At 35.1% G+C, this 18,117-nt stretch overlaps 2 protein-coding genes across 2 annotated transcripts; both read left to right on the top strand.

Moving 5' to 3' along the window:
• The first annotated feature begins 6,342 nt into the window (after positions 1–6,342).
• Positions 6,343–17,865, top strand: LOC100447242 (olfactory receptor 8B3-like). The gene is made up of 4 exons (XM_009247197.3): positions 6,343–6,406; positions 8,211–8,310; positions 8,969–9,085; positions 16,917–17,865. The coding sequence occupies exon 4, from the start codon at positions 16,933–16,935 to the stop codon at positions 17,863–17,865; it is 933 nt and encodes a 310-aa protein (XP_009245472.1). The 5' UTR covers positions 6,343–6,406; positions 8,211–8,310; positions 8,969–9,085; positions 16,917–16,932.
• Positions 8,987–9,926, top strand: LOC100452378 (olfactory receptor 8B3-like). Its single transcript, XM_009247198.3, is given in 2 exon segments — positions 8,987–9,304; positions 9,306–9,926. Coding segments are annotated over 2 exon segments (939 nt in total).
• Positions 17,866–18,117: the final 252 nt, after the last annotated feature.

The following is an 18,117-nucleotide window of genomic DNA, read 5'->3' as shown; positions in this document are numbered from 1 at the left end:
TCATATTTCTTTTAAATTTATAGTCGAAACATAAATAAGCAACAGAAAACTTCACTGATAGAGACTTTTTCACCTTAGAAGTTTTGAAAATGTTAACACTGGATGCAAAGAAAAGCAATTCCAGCATTCTGCTAACCATTATACTTTGCATATGCTGTAACGACTAGTTATTATAAAATATTTATATTTTATAATATATTTTATATATAAATATAAAATATTATATTATATATAAATATATTATATTATATATAAATATAAAATATTATATTATATATAAATATAAAATTATATTATATATATAAATATAAAATATTGTATTATATATAAATATATTATATTTTATATATAAATATAAAATATTATATTATATATAAATATATTATTTATATATAAATATAAAACATATTTATATATAAATATAAAATATTATTTTATATATAAATATAAAATATTATTTTATATATAAATATAAAATATTATTTTATATATAAATATAAAATATTATTTTATATATAAATATAAAATATTATTTTATATATAAATATAAAATATTATTTTATATATAAATATAAAATATATTATAAATTATATTAATAAATATAATAATAATAATAATAATAATAATTATAATATATAATTATATATTATAATATATATTAATAAATATAAATATAATATTATATTTTATAATATTTATTATTATTTTTAATTGAGATGGCATCTTGCTCTGTCACCCAGGCCGGAGTGTAGTGGCACAATCTCAGCTCACTGCAACCTCTACTTCCCAGGTTCAAGCGATTCTCCTGCCTCAGCCTTCAGAGTAGCTGGAATTAACAGGTGTGTGCCACCACACCCGGCTAATTTTTGTATTTTTAATAGAGACGAGGTTTTGCCATGTTGACTAGGCTGGTCTTGAACTCCTGGCCTCAAGCAATCTGCCCGCCTCAGCCTCCCAAAGTGCTGGAATTACAGGTATGAGCCAATGTGCCTGGCCTGTTTATTTCTTTTTAATTGCTGAAAGATATGTTTTCTAGGTATAGAAATCTAGGTTGACAGTGTTTTTTCTTTTAATAATTTAAAGATATTGCTTCACTGTTGACTGGTTTACTCTGTATTGACAAAAGCCCTGTTTTTACTCTTCCCTTCATTATTTTGTATATAATATATTCTTACCAAACTCTTACCCACCATCAGTTGCTTTTAAGATTTTTTTCTTTATTATTGGCTTTAATCAATTTGATTGTTATGTACTTTGGAGAAGTATTCCTCATGTTTCTTCTGCTCAGAGTTATTTTGAGATTCTTGGAGCTGTATAGGTTTGTAATTTTCATCAGATTTTGAAAAATATTGGCCATTAGTTATTTAAATATTTTTTATGACTCCACTTTTTTGGGATTCCAATTACACATATATTGGGTCATCCGAAATTGTCTCAGAGTTCACTAGTGCTCTGTTGATTTATTTTAGTCTTTCTTTCCTCTTTATGTTACTCTTGTTATACTCCCAAGTTCACTAATCATTTCTTCTGTAGTAATTTTCTGTTAATCCCATACTGTGTATTATTTATTTTAATCATGATATTTTTTATCTCTTGACATTCTTATTGGTTTTGGTAATCTCTTTCATGTGTTTAATTAACATGCTAATTCTTTCCTCCAATTTCATAGCCATATGGGATATATTGATAATAGCTGCTTATTGTCTGTGTCTACTAATTCTAGCAAATCTGTCATTTCTGGGTATGTCCTACACATTGATGTTTTCCTCATTACGGGTTAAATTTTTGGTGTTGTAAATGGTATTGCTTTTCAAAAATTTCAATTTCCAATTGTTTAATACTAATAACTAAAAAAATTATGGTATGTTTTGTGACTTTGCTAAAATACCTTATGAGTTGTCATGGTATTCATTTTTAGGCTTTTGGGGATTTTAAAATAAAGGCAATCATGTCATTTACTAATAGAGATAATCTTATTTCTTCTTTGTCAATCTAACTGTCATTTATTTCTTTTTTATTGCCTTATTTTACTACCTATAACCTCTAGGACAATATTAAATAGCAGTAGTGAGAGTGGAAATACTTTTCTTGTTTCCATTCTTAGGGGTAAGGGATTCATTTTCATCTTAAACTGTGAAGTTAACTGTAGATTTTCTTGTAAATGCCCTTCATCAGGTTGAGGAAGTCCCCCTCTATTTAGAGTTTTTCATGCTTTTTCCCCCCAGCTATTTAGATGATCATATAGTTGTATTTTTTAGTAGTCTTTTTTATGGTGAATTATATTGATTGATATACAGATATTAAACCAGCTGGGCATTGCCAAAAATAAAATGTACTTTCCATGATATATTTTTGTTTTATGCATTGATGAGTTCAATTTGCTAAAATTAAAAAAAGTTTGCATCTGCATTTATGAAGGTTATTGAGTTTTTTTTCTTATAACTACTTTGCCTGCTTTTGTTATCAAAATGCTTGTTTATAAAATGTATTGCAATTGTTTTCCATCCTTTTTAATTTTTCAAGGAGTTCATGTAGAATGAGTATTATTTCATCTGTAAATGTTTGGTAGAATTTAAGAACAAAGCTATGTGGGCCTGGAGTTTGATTTGTGGAGAAGTTTTTAACTGAAAATTCAATTTTTATTTATTTTATTTTGTTTTATTTTATTTTATTTTATTTTATTTGAGACAGAGTCCTGCTCTGTCTCCCAGGCTGGAGTGCAATGGCACAATCTTGGCTCACTGCAACCTCCACTTCGTGGGTTGAAGCAATTCTCCTGCCTCAGCCTCCTGAGTAGCTGGGACTACAGGTGTGTGCAACCACAACCAGTTAATTTTTGTATTTTTAGTAGAGATGGGGTTTCACCATGCTGGCCAGGCTGGTCTTGAACACCTGACCACAGGTGATCCGTCTGCCTTGGCCTCCCAAAATGCTGGGATTACAGGCATGAGCCACCATTCTTGGCCTGAAAATTCAATTTTTAAAATAGATATAAGGCCATTCCAGTTACCTACTTTTTTTTTAGTGAGTTTTGGCAGTTCATGTCTTTCAATAAATTTATCCTTCAATAGTGGTCAAGTTTATTAGCATAAATTTAAAAATTACACAATTTTCCCTTACTTTCCTTCTGATGTCTATAGGATTTGAGGCAATAGCTTTCATTTTCATATTTTAGTCATGTGTGTCTTTTTTCTTTTTTGTTTTACATGTCTGGTTAGTGGATTATCATTCTCATTAATATAAAAAACAAAACTTTTAGGTTAATCAATTTTATATATTGTTCTTTTTCCATTTGATTTTTTTTGGTCATTTTCTTTATCATTTATTGTTCTGCTTATTTTGAATTTAACTGGGTGTTCTTTTTGTAGTTTCATAAGGTGAACATTTAAGTCTCTAACGTAACACCTCTCTTCTTTTCCTATGTAGGCACTTAGGTGGCATAAATTGACCTGTAAGCACTATATTTAAATACATTACACATATTTTGTGTTTTCTTTTCCTTCCAAAAGTTTTCTTTCTTTCTTTCTATTTCTTCTTCTGTTATTTAAGAGTTTACTATTTTTTCCCTGGTGATAGCTTTATCAAAATATTCATATACCATATAACTCACACATTTAAAGGGTAAAATTCAATAGCTTTTTGTTTATTCACGGAATCGTGCAAGCAAAACCATAACCAAATGTAGAACATTTTTCTCACCCTCCACTCCCCATATCGTTAACATTCACCTCCCTATTTCCCCACCCGGGACCTAGGCAACCACCAATCTACTTTCATTTTATATAGATTTGCCTATTCTGGATTTTTCTTATAAAATAAATAATAAAATATGTGGTCTTTGTGGCCAGTTTTTCTCATTTAACATGTTTTCAAGGTGTATCATGCTTTAACTTGTAATGATACTTCATTCATTCACCCCTACCCACCCCTTTTCTTTGCAGAATAATATTCCATTGTAAGAATATACCATGTTTTGTTTACCAAATTACAAGTTGGTATAAATTTGGTGTTTTTTCCTACATTTTGACAATTATAAACAATGGTGCTATAAATATTCATATATGAGGTTTTATGCGAATATATGTTTTTTATTTCTCTGATGCATATAACTGAGAGAGAAATTTCTGAGTGAAATAGTAATTCTATGTTTAACCTTTTGAGAAACTGCATGACTGTTTTCCAAAGTGGTTGCAGTTGTTGGCATTGCCACCAGGAGTGTACGAAGGTTTCAATTCTTCACATCCTTACCAACACGTGGTTTTATTATTTTTCAAAAATTAATTCAAGATGGATTAAAGACTTAAACGTTAGACCTAAAACCATAAAAACTCTAGAAGAAAACCTAGGCATTACCATTCAGGACATAGGCATGAGCAAGGACTTCATGTCTAAAACACCAAAAGCAATGGCAACAAAAGCCAAAATTGACAAATGGGATCTAATTAAACTAAAGAGCTTCTGCACAGCAAAAGAAACTACCATCAGAGTGAACAGGCAACCTACAAAATGGGAGAAAATTTTCGCAACCTACTCATCTGACAAAGGGCTAATATCCAGAATCTACAATGAACTCAAACAAATTGACAAGAAAAAAACAAACAAACCCATCAAAAAGTGGGCAAAGGACATGAACAGACACTTCTCAAAAGAAGACATTTATGCAGCCAAAAGACACATGAAAAAATGCTCATCATCACTGGCCATCAGAGAAATGCAAATCAAAACAACAATGAGATACCATCTCACACCAGTTAGAATGGCAATCATTAAAAAGTCAGGAAACAACAGGTGCTGGAGAGGATGTGGAGAAATAGGAACACTTTTACACTGTTGGTGGGACTGTAAACTAGTTCAACCCTTGTGGAAGTCAGTGTGGCGATTCCTCGGGGATCTAGAACTAGAAATTCCATTTGACCCAGCCATCCCATTACTGAGTATATACCCAAAGGACCATAAATCATGCTGCTATAAAGACACATGCACACGTATGTTTACTGCGGCACTATTCACAATAGCAAAGACTTGGAACCAACCCAAATGTCCAACAATGATAGACTGGATTAAGAAAATGTGGCACATATACACCATGGAATACTATGCAGCCGTAAAAAATGATGAGTTCATATCCTTTGTAGGGACATGGATGAAATTGGAAATCATCATTCTCAGCAAACTATCGCAAGAACAAAAAACCAAACACCGCATATTCTCACTCATAGGTGGGAACTGAACAATGAGAACACATGGACACAGGAAGGGGAACATCACACTCTGGGGACTGTTGTGGGGTCAGGGGAGGGGGGAGGGATAGCTTTAGGAGATATACCTAATGCTAAATGACGAGTTAATGGGTGCAGCACACCAGCATGGCACATGTATACATATGTAACTAACCTGAACATTGTGCACATGTACCCTAAAACTTAAAGTATAATAGTAATAAAAGAAAAAAAATTATAGCCATCTTTGTGTGTGTGAGGTAATATTTCACTGTGGTTTTGATTTGAATTTCCCTAATTACCAATGATATTGAACATCTTTTGATGTATTTATTGGCCATTTGTGTATATTCTTTGGAGAAATGTCTATTCAAATCATTTGCCCATTTTAAAATTGAGTGTTTTGTCTTTTTATTATTGAGTTTTAAGTGTTATTTAGGCATTCTGCATACTAGGTCTTTTAAGATTATATAATCCACAAATATTTCTCCCATTCTGTGGGATTTTTCACTTTCTTGATAATGTCCTTTGGGAATGACCCATATTTTGAGGAGTTTGAAAACAGTCAGAGAGTCTGTGGCTTTTTGACTAATAAAAAAACCCTCTATACAAATACAATGATTTCCTTTTTCTTTTAATTACATAAGGACTGTGTGTGTAAATATGAACTCAATGTATACATATATTTCCCATATATGTTTTTATAATTGTTTGAATATGCTAGGGCAGCTGATTTGATTTAAAGCTTCAAAGAGTATCTCACTTAGCAAATAACAAGTATACTCTATAGTTAAATTGAATAAACACAATTTCCTATACGAACATCTTTCACAAGCTTTCTGACTGAGGTAGAAGATGTTGGTGTCTTGCCTTATAGTAGACATTGTTCCTTCTCTTCTCTCTAATGCCAGAATATTTCTCTCATGATAGTGGCTGAAAATAAGAGATAATCATTTGACAGTTCTCCCTGCAACGAGGTTGGCTGTGTGGCTTATTTCTGACTGATAAGACATAGAGGGAAGTCATTTTTAGGCTTCTGGAGAAGACTTACCTCCAAATAAAAAGAGAGGGATATGTGAGGAGAGTTATTCTGCATTGTTTTCTTGCTTTCTTCTTTGAATACAGGTGATTCTTGGAGCTATAACAGCTGTTTTGTGAACATAAAGTGAAAATCCCGAGGAATAAGGTCAGCAGACTGAGGACAGTGGGATGGATGAGGATGGGTCTTTGATGAGAGGGTTTAGTTGCTGAATCAACAGTGGGACACTCTGCCTCTAGATTTATTGTTATGTGAACAAAATGAGCTCCTATTTTAAAGAGATTCTATAATTTGAAGCAAATTTTTTTCTAACTGATAACGTGGGTTGAAAGTTATATTTCTTAGAAAGTGAATAAAACACATCATTTTTACAGATGAACATCTTGGAGTATATTCTTAATTGTTTTAGGTAAACATTGAAGAGAAAACACTATAATTTATTATGATGAGAAGGAGAGCTTGTGAAGATTTAAACTTAAATTTTAAATGTAATCTCCCCTGGCTAGTGTTTTTTGTTTTTTTGTACACTCTTACAGACTCTGAAACAAACATTGTCCAATATCCTTTCCCCATGTTTGTTGAGAAAAATAAGAAATTATACAATACCAAATGTGCTCAAAATACTTCAGTTTATCAGAATAGTTCTTTCATGGCTTCTCATCAGCTATAATCTGTCTGACTCAAATCCTTGCTAATTTTAACTGAGACTGAATAATAGTTTTGAAACTTACACTTTTATTATAGCTTCAATTGTTCAGTGGGTAATGGAGAGCCATTGGAAGTTCTAAAACTAGGGAAGGCAGAACTGCACTTCCAGAGCTTATTTTAGCAACAGAATAGGTGGCTAAACAAGAGGAACTATGTGGAAAAATGCTAGAATAACAGTTAGAAGTTACTACAATTCAATAGTACAGTTCCGTTAAAACCTACGGAGTGTCTGAACTTGTGAGGTGGCTGAGAGAAAGGCATGGAGGTCATTGTGTTTGTAGCCTCTAAGCATCTGAGAACCATGGAAGTTCGATTCTGAAGACTTTCAGCCAGATAACATAGTTTTCATAATTTTAAAGAAGGGCTGCTATGTACTCTTCTCTGCACTTAGCATTAGGAGCAAAGTAGCAAACAAGTCTGAAGTGATCTTTGTCTTTACAGAACTTATAGTTTTTAGAGGAAAACAAAAATTCAAGGGGAAAAATCCTGTGGAGAATCTGCCAGAAGTTATGAGAACAGAAATAATAATAGTTGACATTTACTGATTATTTACCATGTGCCAGGGGCTGTTTTTACCATTGTACTTATTTCATTTAATTGCCACCAGTGAATGAGATATTATTATTAGTATCCCTATTTCAGAAACTATAAACCTGAGAAAGTAAAAACCTTCTTTAGAAGCGATGTAAGCCATTCAAAGTTATTTTGGTGATGTCCTAGGAGAGACAATACGTGAAGTGAGTTACTGCGGTCCTTCAAAATTTTTACATAAAAACACGAAGTCTCGAAGTAGACCTTGTGGGAGAGTTCCCACAAGGAAGAAAGAGAGAAAAAAACCAAAACAATGATTTCCCTTCAGAGATCAAGGCGGTAGGGATGTGGGAGTTTATTTCTGGCTCTGCTTTGAGGTACGTAGGAGCCCTAGAGGGAGGGGAAAACTTGAGTAAAAATATTGAATCCCTAAGGAAGTAAAGACAGATCATGATGCAGGGTGTAAATACAGTTCCATTATTTTCTATTATACCCAGAATCTCTACCCTGGGGAGGGGGCTGAGTAAGCTTCTACCCTTTTTATAACCAAGCACATTATATCATTAAACTAATATTAAATCTTCTATGTCTTAGCAAGTGACTAAACGGGTAGTAATGAAGACTTCATTTTTCTCTACTGCTTGAGGGGAATCAAAGTCATAATCACAAATAAAGACATACAAGAAATTAAGTCTGGACTGTATGTTCTTAGAATCAAAGGAACAAAAACCTGGACACCTGAAATTACTTTTCCAGGATCACAGGGAAATAAGAAAGTGAAAGAAGCATCAAGGTATTCTGGACTAAGAATGGTGAGTTTCTGAATTCTATTTACATTAGTGTTTTCTTTTATTGAGATGGAAGTCCAGGGATCTAAGATACACCATTTCCCCTCATTTTGAGCAATCCTGAAACTCAAGTGAAATTGGAAAATGTGTTTGAAGGGGGAGCAGAGAATGTTCAGCAACACTAGTAGGCTCAGCGGTTGCAGTATTTACTGAGTAAATTCCCTTTCCATGGATAGAGCCCTCTCTGTCCTAGATTTATAACTTTTTCACTGTGACTTGAGACAATAATGTAACCTCTCCTAGACTCTGGTCCCCTACCAGTGGATTGGAAACAATGTTTTGGTTTTCACTGCTTCAGACTAATTTCATTAGAAGCCAATGTCAGTTGCTTAGGCCTCTGCCACCAATTTTACTCTTGAGGGGAGGGCTCAAGTGAATGAAGAAATGATGAGATGGGAAAAAACCAATTCTGTCCTGGTCCACCCATCTCCCTTATCCCTTGTTATTTCCAGCAGTCATGTTTGTATATGGCAGAACTGGCCTTCGTTCTCTAGGGTTAATTGGTGGTGCTCTGTAAAGGCAGATTCTGAGGGTACAGGTTAGGCTAGTGTCAGGCAGATCCACTGTGGAAAGAGCTGGGTTGTCCTCTAATGCAACCTTTTTGTTTTTTTCCCGTTTCCAGAGATTCCCTTAAAGAAGAATGGCACCTGGAAATGGCTCTTTCGTGACTGAATTCATTCTGGTGGGATTAACACATCATCAGCCAGATCTCCAATCCCCTCTGTTCTTCCTGTTTCTGGTAATCTATGTGGTCACTCTGTTGGGAAACTTGGGCTTGGTAACTCTAATTGGGCTGAACTCAAACCTTCATACCCCCATGTACTTTTTCCTCTTTAACTTGTCCTTCATAGATCTCTGTTATTCTTCTGTGTTTACACCCAAAATGCTGATAAACCTTATTTTGGAGAAGAATATTATCTCCTTCAAGGGGTGCATGACCCAACTTTTCTTTTTCTGGTTTTTTTTTTGTCATTTCTGAATGTTATGTGCTGACGTCAATGGTGTACGATCGCTATGTTGCCATCTGTAACCCACTTCTGTATCACATTGCCATGTCTCCTACAGTGTGCTCCAGTCTTATGTTTGGTTCCTATTTGATGGCCTTTTCTGGTGCCATGGCCCACACTGGATGCATGCTGAGACTGACTTTCTGTGATGCGAACACCATCGATCACTACTTCTGTGACATTCTCCCTCTGCTCCAGCTCTCCTGCACCAGCACCTACATCAATGAGCTGGTGGTTTTCATTGTGGTGGGCATCAACATCATTGTGCCCACTGTTACCATCTTTATCTCTTATGGTTTTATCCTCTCCAGCATCCTCCATATCAGTTCCAAGGAGGGCAGGTCCAAAGCTTTCAGCACTTGCAGTTCCCACATAATTGCTGTTTCTCTGTTCTTTGGATCAGGTGCATTTATGTATCTCAAACCATCTTCTGCTGGGTCCATGGATGAGAGAAAATTATCTTCTGTCTTTTATACAAATGTAGTTCCCATGTTGAATCCCTTAATCTACAGCCTGAGGAACAAAGATGTTAAATTTGCCCTAAGAAAAGCCCTGAGTAGTAGGAAACTTTGATAAGTAATAGTATGTGTCTGTGTGTACAGTCACAAGACAGGGATATTCTGTTTATTTAATTATAATATTACAGCAGCAGCCTTCTTATCCTATTTCTTTCTACCATGGTAAAAAAAATTTGAGTCTTCTTTAAATTTAAATTGCTTACAATTTTTTTGGAATAGATTTCTTCTTTTCTCTATAATTTTCACTATTTTAAAAAAATCTTTTCACCATGTTTTCAGTTTAGGGATAACATTAAGGAAGAAATTTATTTCTGTGTTTTTTCTTTTTCATTATGGACTTCCTTTCTCTTCTGGTGAAAGATGAATTGTTATGCAAAGAATCCGGTAAAGTAGAACTAGGGTGACACTGTGCCACTCACTGGGCATGGGTTTTCTTTTTAAAAATGTTATTATTGCATTGGTACATAATGGATGTATGTATTTTCAGGGTACATGTGAGAATTTAATTCATTGGTGTGTGGTTTCTTATTTTCTACTTATAATATCCCACTGGAAGATTGAATCAGATCATTTTATTTTACTTCTGCTTGTACATCATCCACTGGCAGGAATGTGTTCCCTTCAAAAGCCAGTGCCACAGATTTAAAAGACTCCATAGTGATCATCCAATATAACCTGTTTTGCAGCTGCACACTATGCATTTACCTTCTTTTGGTAGATATTTCTTATTTACCTTTGTATACCCAAACAGCACAAACTCAATTGTTAATATGTTTTTATTGTATGAAGAGGATACTGATGCTCAGAGAAGTTAATAACTTACTTAAATGTACAGATTTACAGAGTTTCATAATAAAAAAGCCTAGAATATACTATTTATTCCTAATTTCAAGTCTACTGCTCTCTCAAGTATGCTTTTGGTCTACTTCATTTTATTATTTTTATTTCAGTAAATATAAGTATGAAAAATATTTCTATTTTAAAAATTTGAATGTGCTTTCTCTCTGGATGATACATAAATCTTTCTCCAAGTGGTTGCTGCTTTATCTTTTGTTTAGAAAAACAACAACTGGATGATTCTTGTTATTGGGACAGATCTGGCCTTTGAGGCTAGGATAGTTGGAAGATGACTGCTTCAACTAGGGAGCTGAATTTTTCTACAACATTAAAAAAAATTGAGATGTTTTCAAGGTCTTGTAATTCAGAGAACAGGATCAGGGAGAGAAAGGAGCCCAGCAACATGACATTTAGGCCAAGACCCAAAGAGACAAATGGCAGTTGAACAACAGTTCCCTTCGTAAGGAACTATCAAAGATGCTTCACATACCACATTGCAATCTGAATTTGTATCTGTCCTGCAGAGCACTGTAATTGTTGTACACTGTTCATTAAATCTTTGATAAAATTTACCATCCACAATGACAATACATTAAAAGTATTTGGGCAAATGTTAGAAGAGTTATGGTACATTTGTGGTAAGCCATATAGAGAGAGGACCATAATTTTAGGAGCTAGTACAGTGAGGGGTAATTGAAACTCAAGTTAGAAGGAAGGAATCTGGAAAGAAAAATGATGAATGAATGAAATCCCCTTCCTATGACTCTCCTCCCTTTTCTGGAAGGCTCTAGAAAAATTATGGAGATAAAAAATTTCTCTGGATGGGATGAAAGCTTAAGTTATTTGATATTAAAGAAAGATTAAAACCACAGGTCTTGATGGCCCAGGGACAAAATGGTCATACCCATTTTTATTGGCTTTCATATACTACTACCTTATGAATTTTAAGATACAAAACCCTCAAATTACTGCTGGGAGATTAATAACAATTTGAAGGAAACATCAGCTGACAATGTTTTTGAAATAATAGGATGTTGGATTATTCTTCCTTTGAGAAAATAGGCCTAAAGATGACCAACCACTCTCAAAATTCTTAATCTGATTTATCAAGTAAAAATTTAAACATTTGAAGAATAATTATAATAGCATTTATTATTTTACTATTTTTAAAGTCTCCACTCAATATTTAGTAATTGTGAAACTTATCATGTGGTTTGTTGACTTTTCTTTTTTTAGATGGTAGGCATTGCTAAATCCTTGACTTTTGATTTTAAGACAACATTCATATCTCATCCCCTGACCCCAGTATCAATATACTTGATTTTTTAAATTATACTTTAAGTTCTGGGGTTCATGTGCAGAACGTGCAGGTTTGTTCCATAGGCATACAGGTGCCATGGTGGTTTGCTGCGCCTATCAACCCATCATCTACATTAGGTATTTCACCTAATGCTATCCCTTTCCTAGCCCCCAACCCCGTGACAGGCCCTAGTGTGTGATGTTCCCCTCCCTGTGTCCATGTGTTCACATTGTTCAGCTCCCACTTATGAGTGAGAACATGTGGGTTTTGGTTTTCTGTTCTTGTGTTAGTTTGCTGAGAATGATGGTTTCCACCTTCATCCATGTCCCCGCAAAGGACATGAGCTCATGCTTTTTCATGGCTGCATAGTATTCCATGGTGTATATGTACCACATTTTCTTTATCCAGTCTATTATTGATGGGCATTTGCATTGGTTCCAAGTCTTTGCTATTGTGCATAGTGCCACAATAAATATACGTGTGCATTTGTCTTTATAGTAGAATGATTTATAATCCTTTGAATATATACCCAGTAACGGGATTGCTGGGTCAAATGTTATTTCTGGTTCTAGATCCTTGAGGAATCATCACACTGTCTTCCACAATGGTTGAACTAATTTACACTCCCACCAGCAGTGTAAAAGCCTTCCTATTTCTCCACGTCCTCTCCAACATCTGTTGTTTCCTGATAGATGCAGCAAATCACCATGGCACACGTTTACCTACATAACAAACTTGACAATCTTGCACATGTATCCCTGAACTTAAGATAAAATAAAATTTAAAAAATCAAAGGCAAAGAATTTTGAAAAAAGCAAGAGAAAGTCATTTGCCACATTCAAGGAAGGCTCCACAAGACTACTGGCAATTTTCTTAATAGAAACTTTGCAGGTTAAGAGAGAGCTGGATGATATAGTCAAAGAAAATATTAACAAAGAATGACTTACTCAGGGAAGTTGTCCTTTAATGATGAATTGGAGATACCCTCTAGACAAACAAAAACTGAGGGAGTTTGTCACCACTACACCTGCTAAAGAGTGCTAAATATTCTTCAAGTTGAAAGAAAATGATGATAAACAAAGTAAAAATCTAACTGCTAAATACAAATATAAAGAAAAAAAAGTATTGTAAAACTTTAGTGGTGACATATAAATCACTTTCAGCACTACTATATAAAACAGAAGACACAAGTAGTAAGAACAGCTATAACAACATACAGTTCTTCATGCAAACACAATATAGAAAGAAATAAAATCGGATGGCAATAACATAGTGTTTGTGTGTGGGGGATGGCAAAGTGTAGAGTATGCATGAAATTCAAGTTGTTATTAGCTTAAAACAGACTGCAGTAACTATAAAATGTTTGATGAGAGCCCTGTAAAATATACAGTAGATTCATAAAAAATTAAAATAAAGCACATCACTACAAAAAAAATCAAATCTCAAAGAAACACAAGAGAAGAAGAGAGAAACAAGAGAAACACAGAATGGACAGAAAACAATAAACAAAGGCAAGAAAGAGTATGTCCTAATCTGTCAATAATTAATGTAAATGAACTAAATTCCCAAATCAAAAGATACAGAGTGGCTAGATGGATTTAAAAAAGCGAGACTTAATTACATGCTATCTATAAGAGACTCACTTTAGATTTAAGGACACAAAGGCTGAAAATTTAGGGGTGGAGAAAGATATTTTATTTAAATAGTAACCAGAGAGCAGGGGTGGCTGTACTTCTATCTGACAAATTACACTTTAGTCAAAAAGTGTCACAAAAGTCAAAGAAGTCATTATATATGATAAAAGGGCCTATTCAACAAGAAGATGTAACATCTATAAACATACATGGACCCAACATTAAAGCACCTAAATATGTAAAGCAAACACTGACACATCTGAAGGGAGGAATAGACAGCAATATGATAATAGTAGAGAATTTCAATTCCTCATTCTCTATAATGGATGGATAATCCAGACAGAAAGTTAATAAGAAAATAGCAGAACTGAATAGCACTGTAGACCAAATGGACCTAATAGATATAGAAAGAATTTCCACCCAGCAGCAGAGAATACACATTCTTCTCAAGGGCACAAAGAACACTCTGCAGGACAAATCATATGTTAGGTCATAGATCAAGTCTGGAGAAATGTAAGAAGATCAAAATCATTCCAAGTATCTTTTACGACCACAAAGGAATCAAACTAAGAATAAATTACAGTAAGAAAATGGGAAAATTCAGGAATATGTATAATAAAACAATATACTCTTAAACATTGAGTCAAAGAGGAAATCAAAAGGGAATTTAAAAATACCTAGAGACACAAACATGAAAACACCAAAACTTATGGGATGCAGCAAAAGCAGTACTTACAGAGAAGTTTATAGGAAAAAACACCTACACTAAAAAATTAAAAAGATATCAAATTAGCAATCTAATCTTGTACTTCAAGGAACTAAGAAAAAAAAAGGAGAAAATAAGATTGTTTAACCCCAAATTAGAAGAAGGAAGAAAATAATAAATATTTGACAAAAAACAAGTCAAATAGATAACAGAAAAACAATAACTAATTGACAAAAACAAGTTTTGTTTTTTGAAAAGGAAAAGTAAACAATATTGAGAAACCCTAAGTTAGACTAACCAAGAAAAAAAAAAGAGAGATGACTTCTTGTGATGTTTTTGTCTGCCTTTGGTATGAGGGTAATGCTGGACTCATAAATTAAATTTGGGAGTGTTTCTTCCACTTCAAATTTTTTTGGAAGAATTTGAGAAGGATTGGCATGAATTCTTTGAATGTTTGGTAGAATTAGCCAGTTATCTTTGTTCATAGTAGCTGCCAGGTGTCCAGAGTGTCACAGGTCCGGCCAGTGCTGTGAAAGAAGTGAGGCAGAAGCCAATTGATCAGGTAGCCCCAAGATAAGTTGGATCATTGGACTTCAGATTCACCTCTTTCTTAGGGAAATGCTGAGAGCTGGAGTTTTTAAACTGCTAATATTGTCTGTGTTGATCCTTGGGGAGGGGCCATGGAGATTATTAGACAAAACCGCCAAATCTGTTCTCATTGGACCCAGGATGCTATAGTGTGTTGTGTTCCATGTCCTGTAAACAATTTGAGATTTCCTGGACAGTAGCCTGTCGTCTGGATAGCCCCAGAAAAGGAGGGGCTTTTGCAAGTGAAGTCCATCTCTTTACTTCACTAGGAAGAAGCTGGGAGAGTTTTCTTTTTTAAGTCTAATCTCTGTTCTGAGCTGAGGGGGTAGCTACAGTGTATGTTAGTCTAAATTGCCTTCTGTTCTCACTGATCTCTGCTGGTCAGAGCAGGCCATGTCCTGTGTCCTGTCAGTGCTGTGAGACAGGCTAAATAGAAGCCAGTCCTCTGGATAACTTGCAGAAAATGTTGGTACTGGATGTACAGTGTATCTCAATGCCCTTCCCAAGGAAAATGTTTTGCCTGGTTGCATGGTGTTCTGCCAGGAACAGGGTTTATAGCCAAAGAATAATGCAAATGTTCCATCAAAATCAGTTTGGCTGGTTTTATGCTATAGTGGGGTGTAGGGATATTATAACTAGGTTTAGAAGTTTCACAAATGGAATCTGTCCGTGAATTGTGCAGAATTACTTTGTCCATGGGGGAAGGAGAATTGAGACCTTCCTGTTATACCATCTTGCTGACTGAGAAATGAGAGTTTATTTCTGGCTCTGCCTTGGTGGATGTAAAATCCCTAGAGTGAAGGAAAAACTTGAGCAAAATACTGAGTCCCTAAAGAACTAAAGATAGATTATGCTCCAGAGTATAAATACAACCCCCTTATTTCCCTATTACTCTTAGAATCTGTTCCCAGGGGAAGAGACTAGGCAAGCTTCTATCCTGCTTATAACCCAGTACACTGTGTCATTAAACTCACAGTAAATCTTCTGGTGTGGCAACTGTGATAATATTATTTTTGCTTATCATTATTAAAGATTTTTTTTTTGCCTGCTGCTTGAGAGAAACCAAAATTAAAATAATAAATTATGATGTATATATCAGGAATATTTTCAGGAACTATTGGAAATGTCTGGGTTGCATCTTAGAGAAAACAAAGCCTTAGAGCTTGACACTGCCCTTCCAGAACCACAAGGGTAAGGAAACAATAAGACAACACAAAATTTTTCAGGCATAAGAAGGGTGAGTTTCCTAATTCCCTTTATATTAATGTCTTACTTGCTTTGAGGTGGAATTCCAGGGATCTAAGACATTCTACTTTATTTTCCACCATGAGACTCAAATGCAACTGGCAGAAGTATCTGTTCAAGATGGGAGCTGAGAATGTTCATGGACATAAGGAACTCAGAGAATGACAAGTTTCGGTCAATAGTTTCTATGAATTGGGTTCTCACTTTTTGAGATTCATGACTTTTTTCTGTGACTTGGGGCAGTAACTTAACCATTTCTGGGTTCTGTTGCTTTTCTTTTGGAGTAGAAACAATGTACCTTGTTCACCCCAACCTGAGTCATATTAGAGACTGGCACCAGGTTGCTGACACCCCTGCCTCTAATTTTACTGGTGAGGGAAGAACTCAAGTGAATGAAGAAATGAAGAAATGAGGGAAGGACAATTCTGTTGGGATCCACCCTTCTCTCTTCCCCATATTATTTCCAGCAGTCTTGCAGTCTTGTTTGCATATGGCAGCACTGGCCCTCTTTCTGTAGGGTTACTTCAGGTGACTCTTTGCTATATTTATCTTAGTAAGGCTCTGACAAGAGAAAGCCAGTGCCATTCAGTCTCATGACAGTGGTAAAGCCAGATTCTGTGGGTCCAGGTTGGGCTAGTTTCAAACAATCCCAGCAATATCCCATGTTGTGGGAGAAAATATTGTGAGAAAAACTGTGTTGTCCTCTAATGCAACCCTTTTCTCCTGTGTCCACAGATTCTCTTGGAGAAGAATGAATCCTGGAAATGGCTCTTTGGTGACTGAATTCATTTTGGTGGGGTTAACAGACCAGCCAGATCTCCAAATTTCCCTGTTTTTACTGTTTCTAATAATGTATGTGATCACTCTGACAGGAAATTTGGGCTTGGTAACTCTAATTGGGCTGAATTCACACCTTCACACCCCCATGTACTTTTTTCTCTTTAACTTGTCCTTCATAGATCTCTATTATTCTTCTGTGTTTACACCCAAAATGCTAATGAACTTCTTATCAGAGAAGAATGTTATCTCCTACAAGGGGTGCATGACCCAACTTTTCTTTTTCTGTTTCTTTGCCATTTCTGAATGTTATGTGCTGACATCAATGGCCTATGATCGCTATGTGGCCATCTGTAACCCACTTCTGTATAACATTGCCATGTCTCCTACAGTGTGCTCCAGCCTTATGTTTGGTTCCTACTTCCTGTCCTTTTCTGGGGCCATGACCCACACTGGATGCATGCTGAGACTGACCTTCTGTGAGGCAAACACCATCAATCACTACTTCTGTGACATCCTCCCTCTGCTCCAGCTCTCCTGCACCAGCACGTACATCAGTGAGCTGGTGGTTTTCATTGTGGTGGGCATCAACATCATTGTGCCCACTGTTACCATCTTTATCTCTTATGGCTTCATTTTTTCCAGCATCCTTCAAATCACTTCCACTGAGGGCAGGTCTAAAGCCTTCAGCACCTGCAGTTCCCACATAATTGCTGTTTCTCTGTTCTTTGGGTCAAGTGCATTTGTGTATTTCAAATCATCTTCTGCTGGGTCAATGGATGAGGGAAAAATCTTTTCTGTCTTTTATACCAATACAGTTCCTTTAATGAATCCCTTAATTTATAGCTTAAGGAACAAAGATGTTCAACTTGCTCTGAGAAAAACCCTTAGTAGGAGAAAGTTTTAATCAGTAACAGTACCTTTCCGTTTATATAGTTGTAGGACAGGGAGATTACAGTAGTTTTAGTAGCAGTCTTCTTATCCTATTTCTTTATTACTATGGTAAGGAGATTTGAATGTTCTCTCAATAATTAATTCCCACTTTTAGTATATGTGCTGCTGAAGTGAGTGCAATTCCCACTCTTAATAGAGTACACCTTCTTCCTTTTCTCATCATTTTTACTCACCTTTTTTTTACTGTATCGTAATAACATTAGGG

The sequence above is a fragment of the Pongo abelii genome, chromosome 9, assembly GCF_028885655.2.
Source record: "Pongo abelii isolate AG06213 chromosome 9, NHGRI_mPonAbe1-v2.0_pri, whole genome shotgun sequence".
Classification (NCBI taxonomy): Eukaryota; Metazoa; Chordata; class Mammalia; order Primates; family Hominidae; genus Pongo; species Pongo abelii.
The sequence above is the reverse complement of the archived record's forward strand: the minus strand, read 5'-3'. Positions and strand labels throughout refer to the sequence as shown.

Coding starts and splice junctions, on each gene's coding strand:
- LOC100447242 (XM_009247197.3), top strand. CDS start 16,933: ATGAATCCTGGAAATGGCTCTTTGGTGACTGAATTCATTTTGGTGGGG.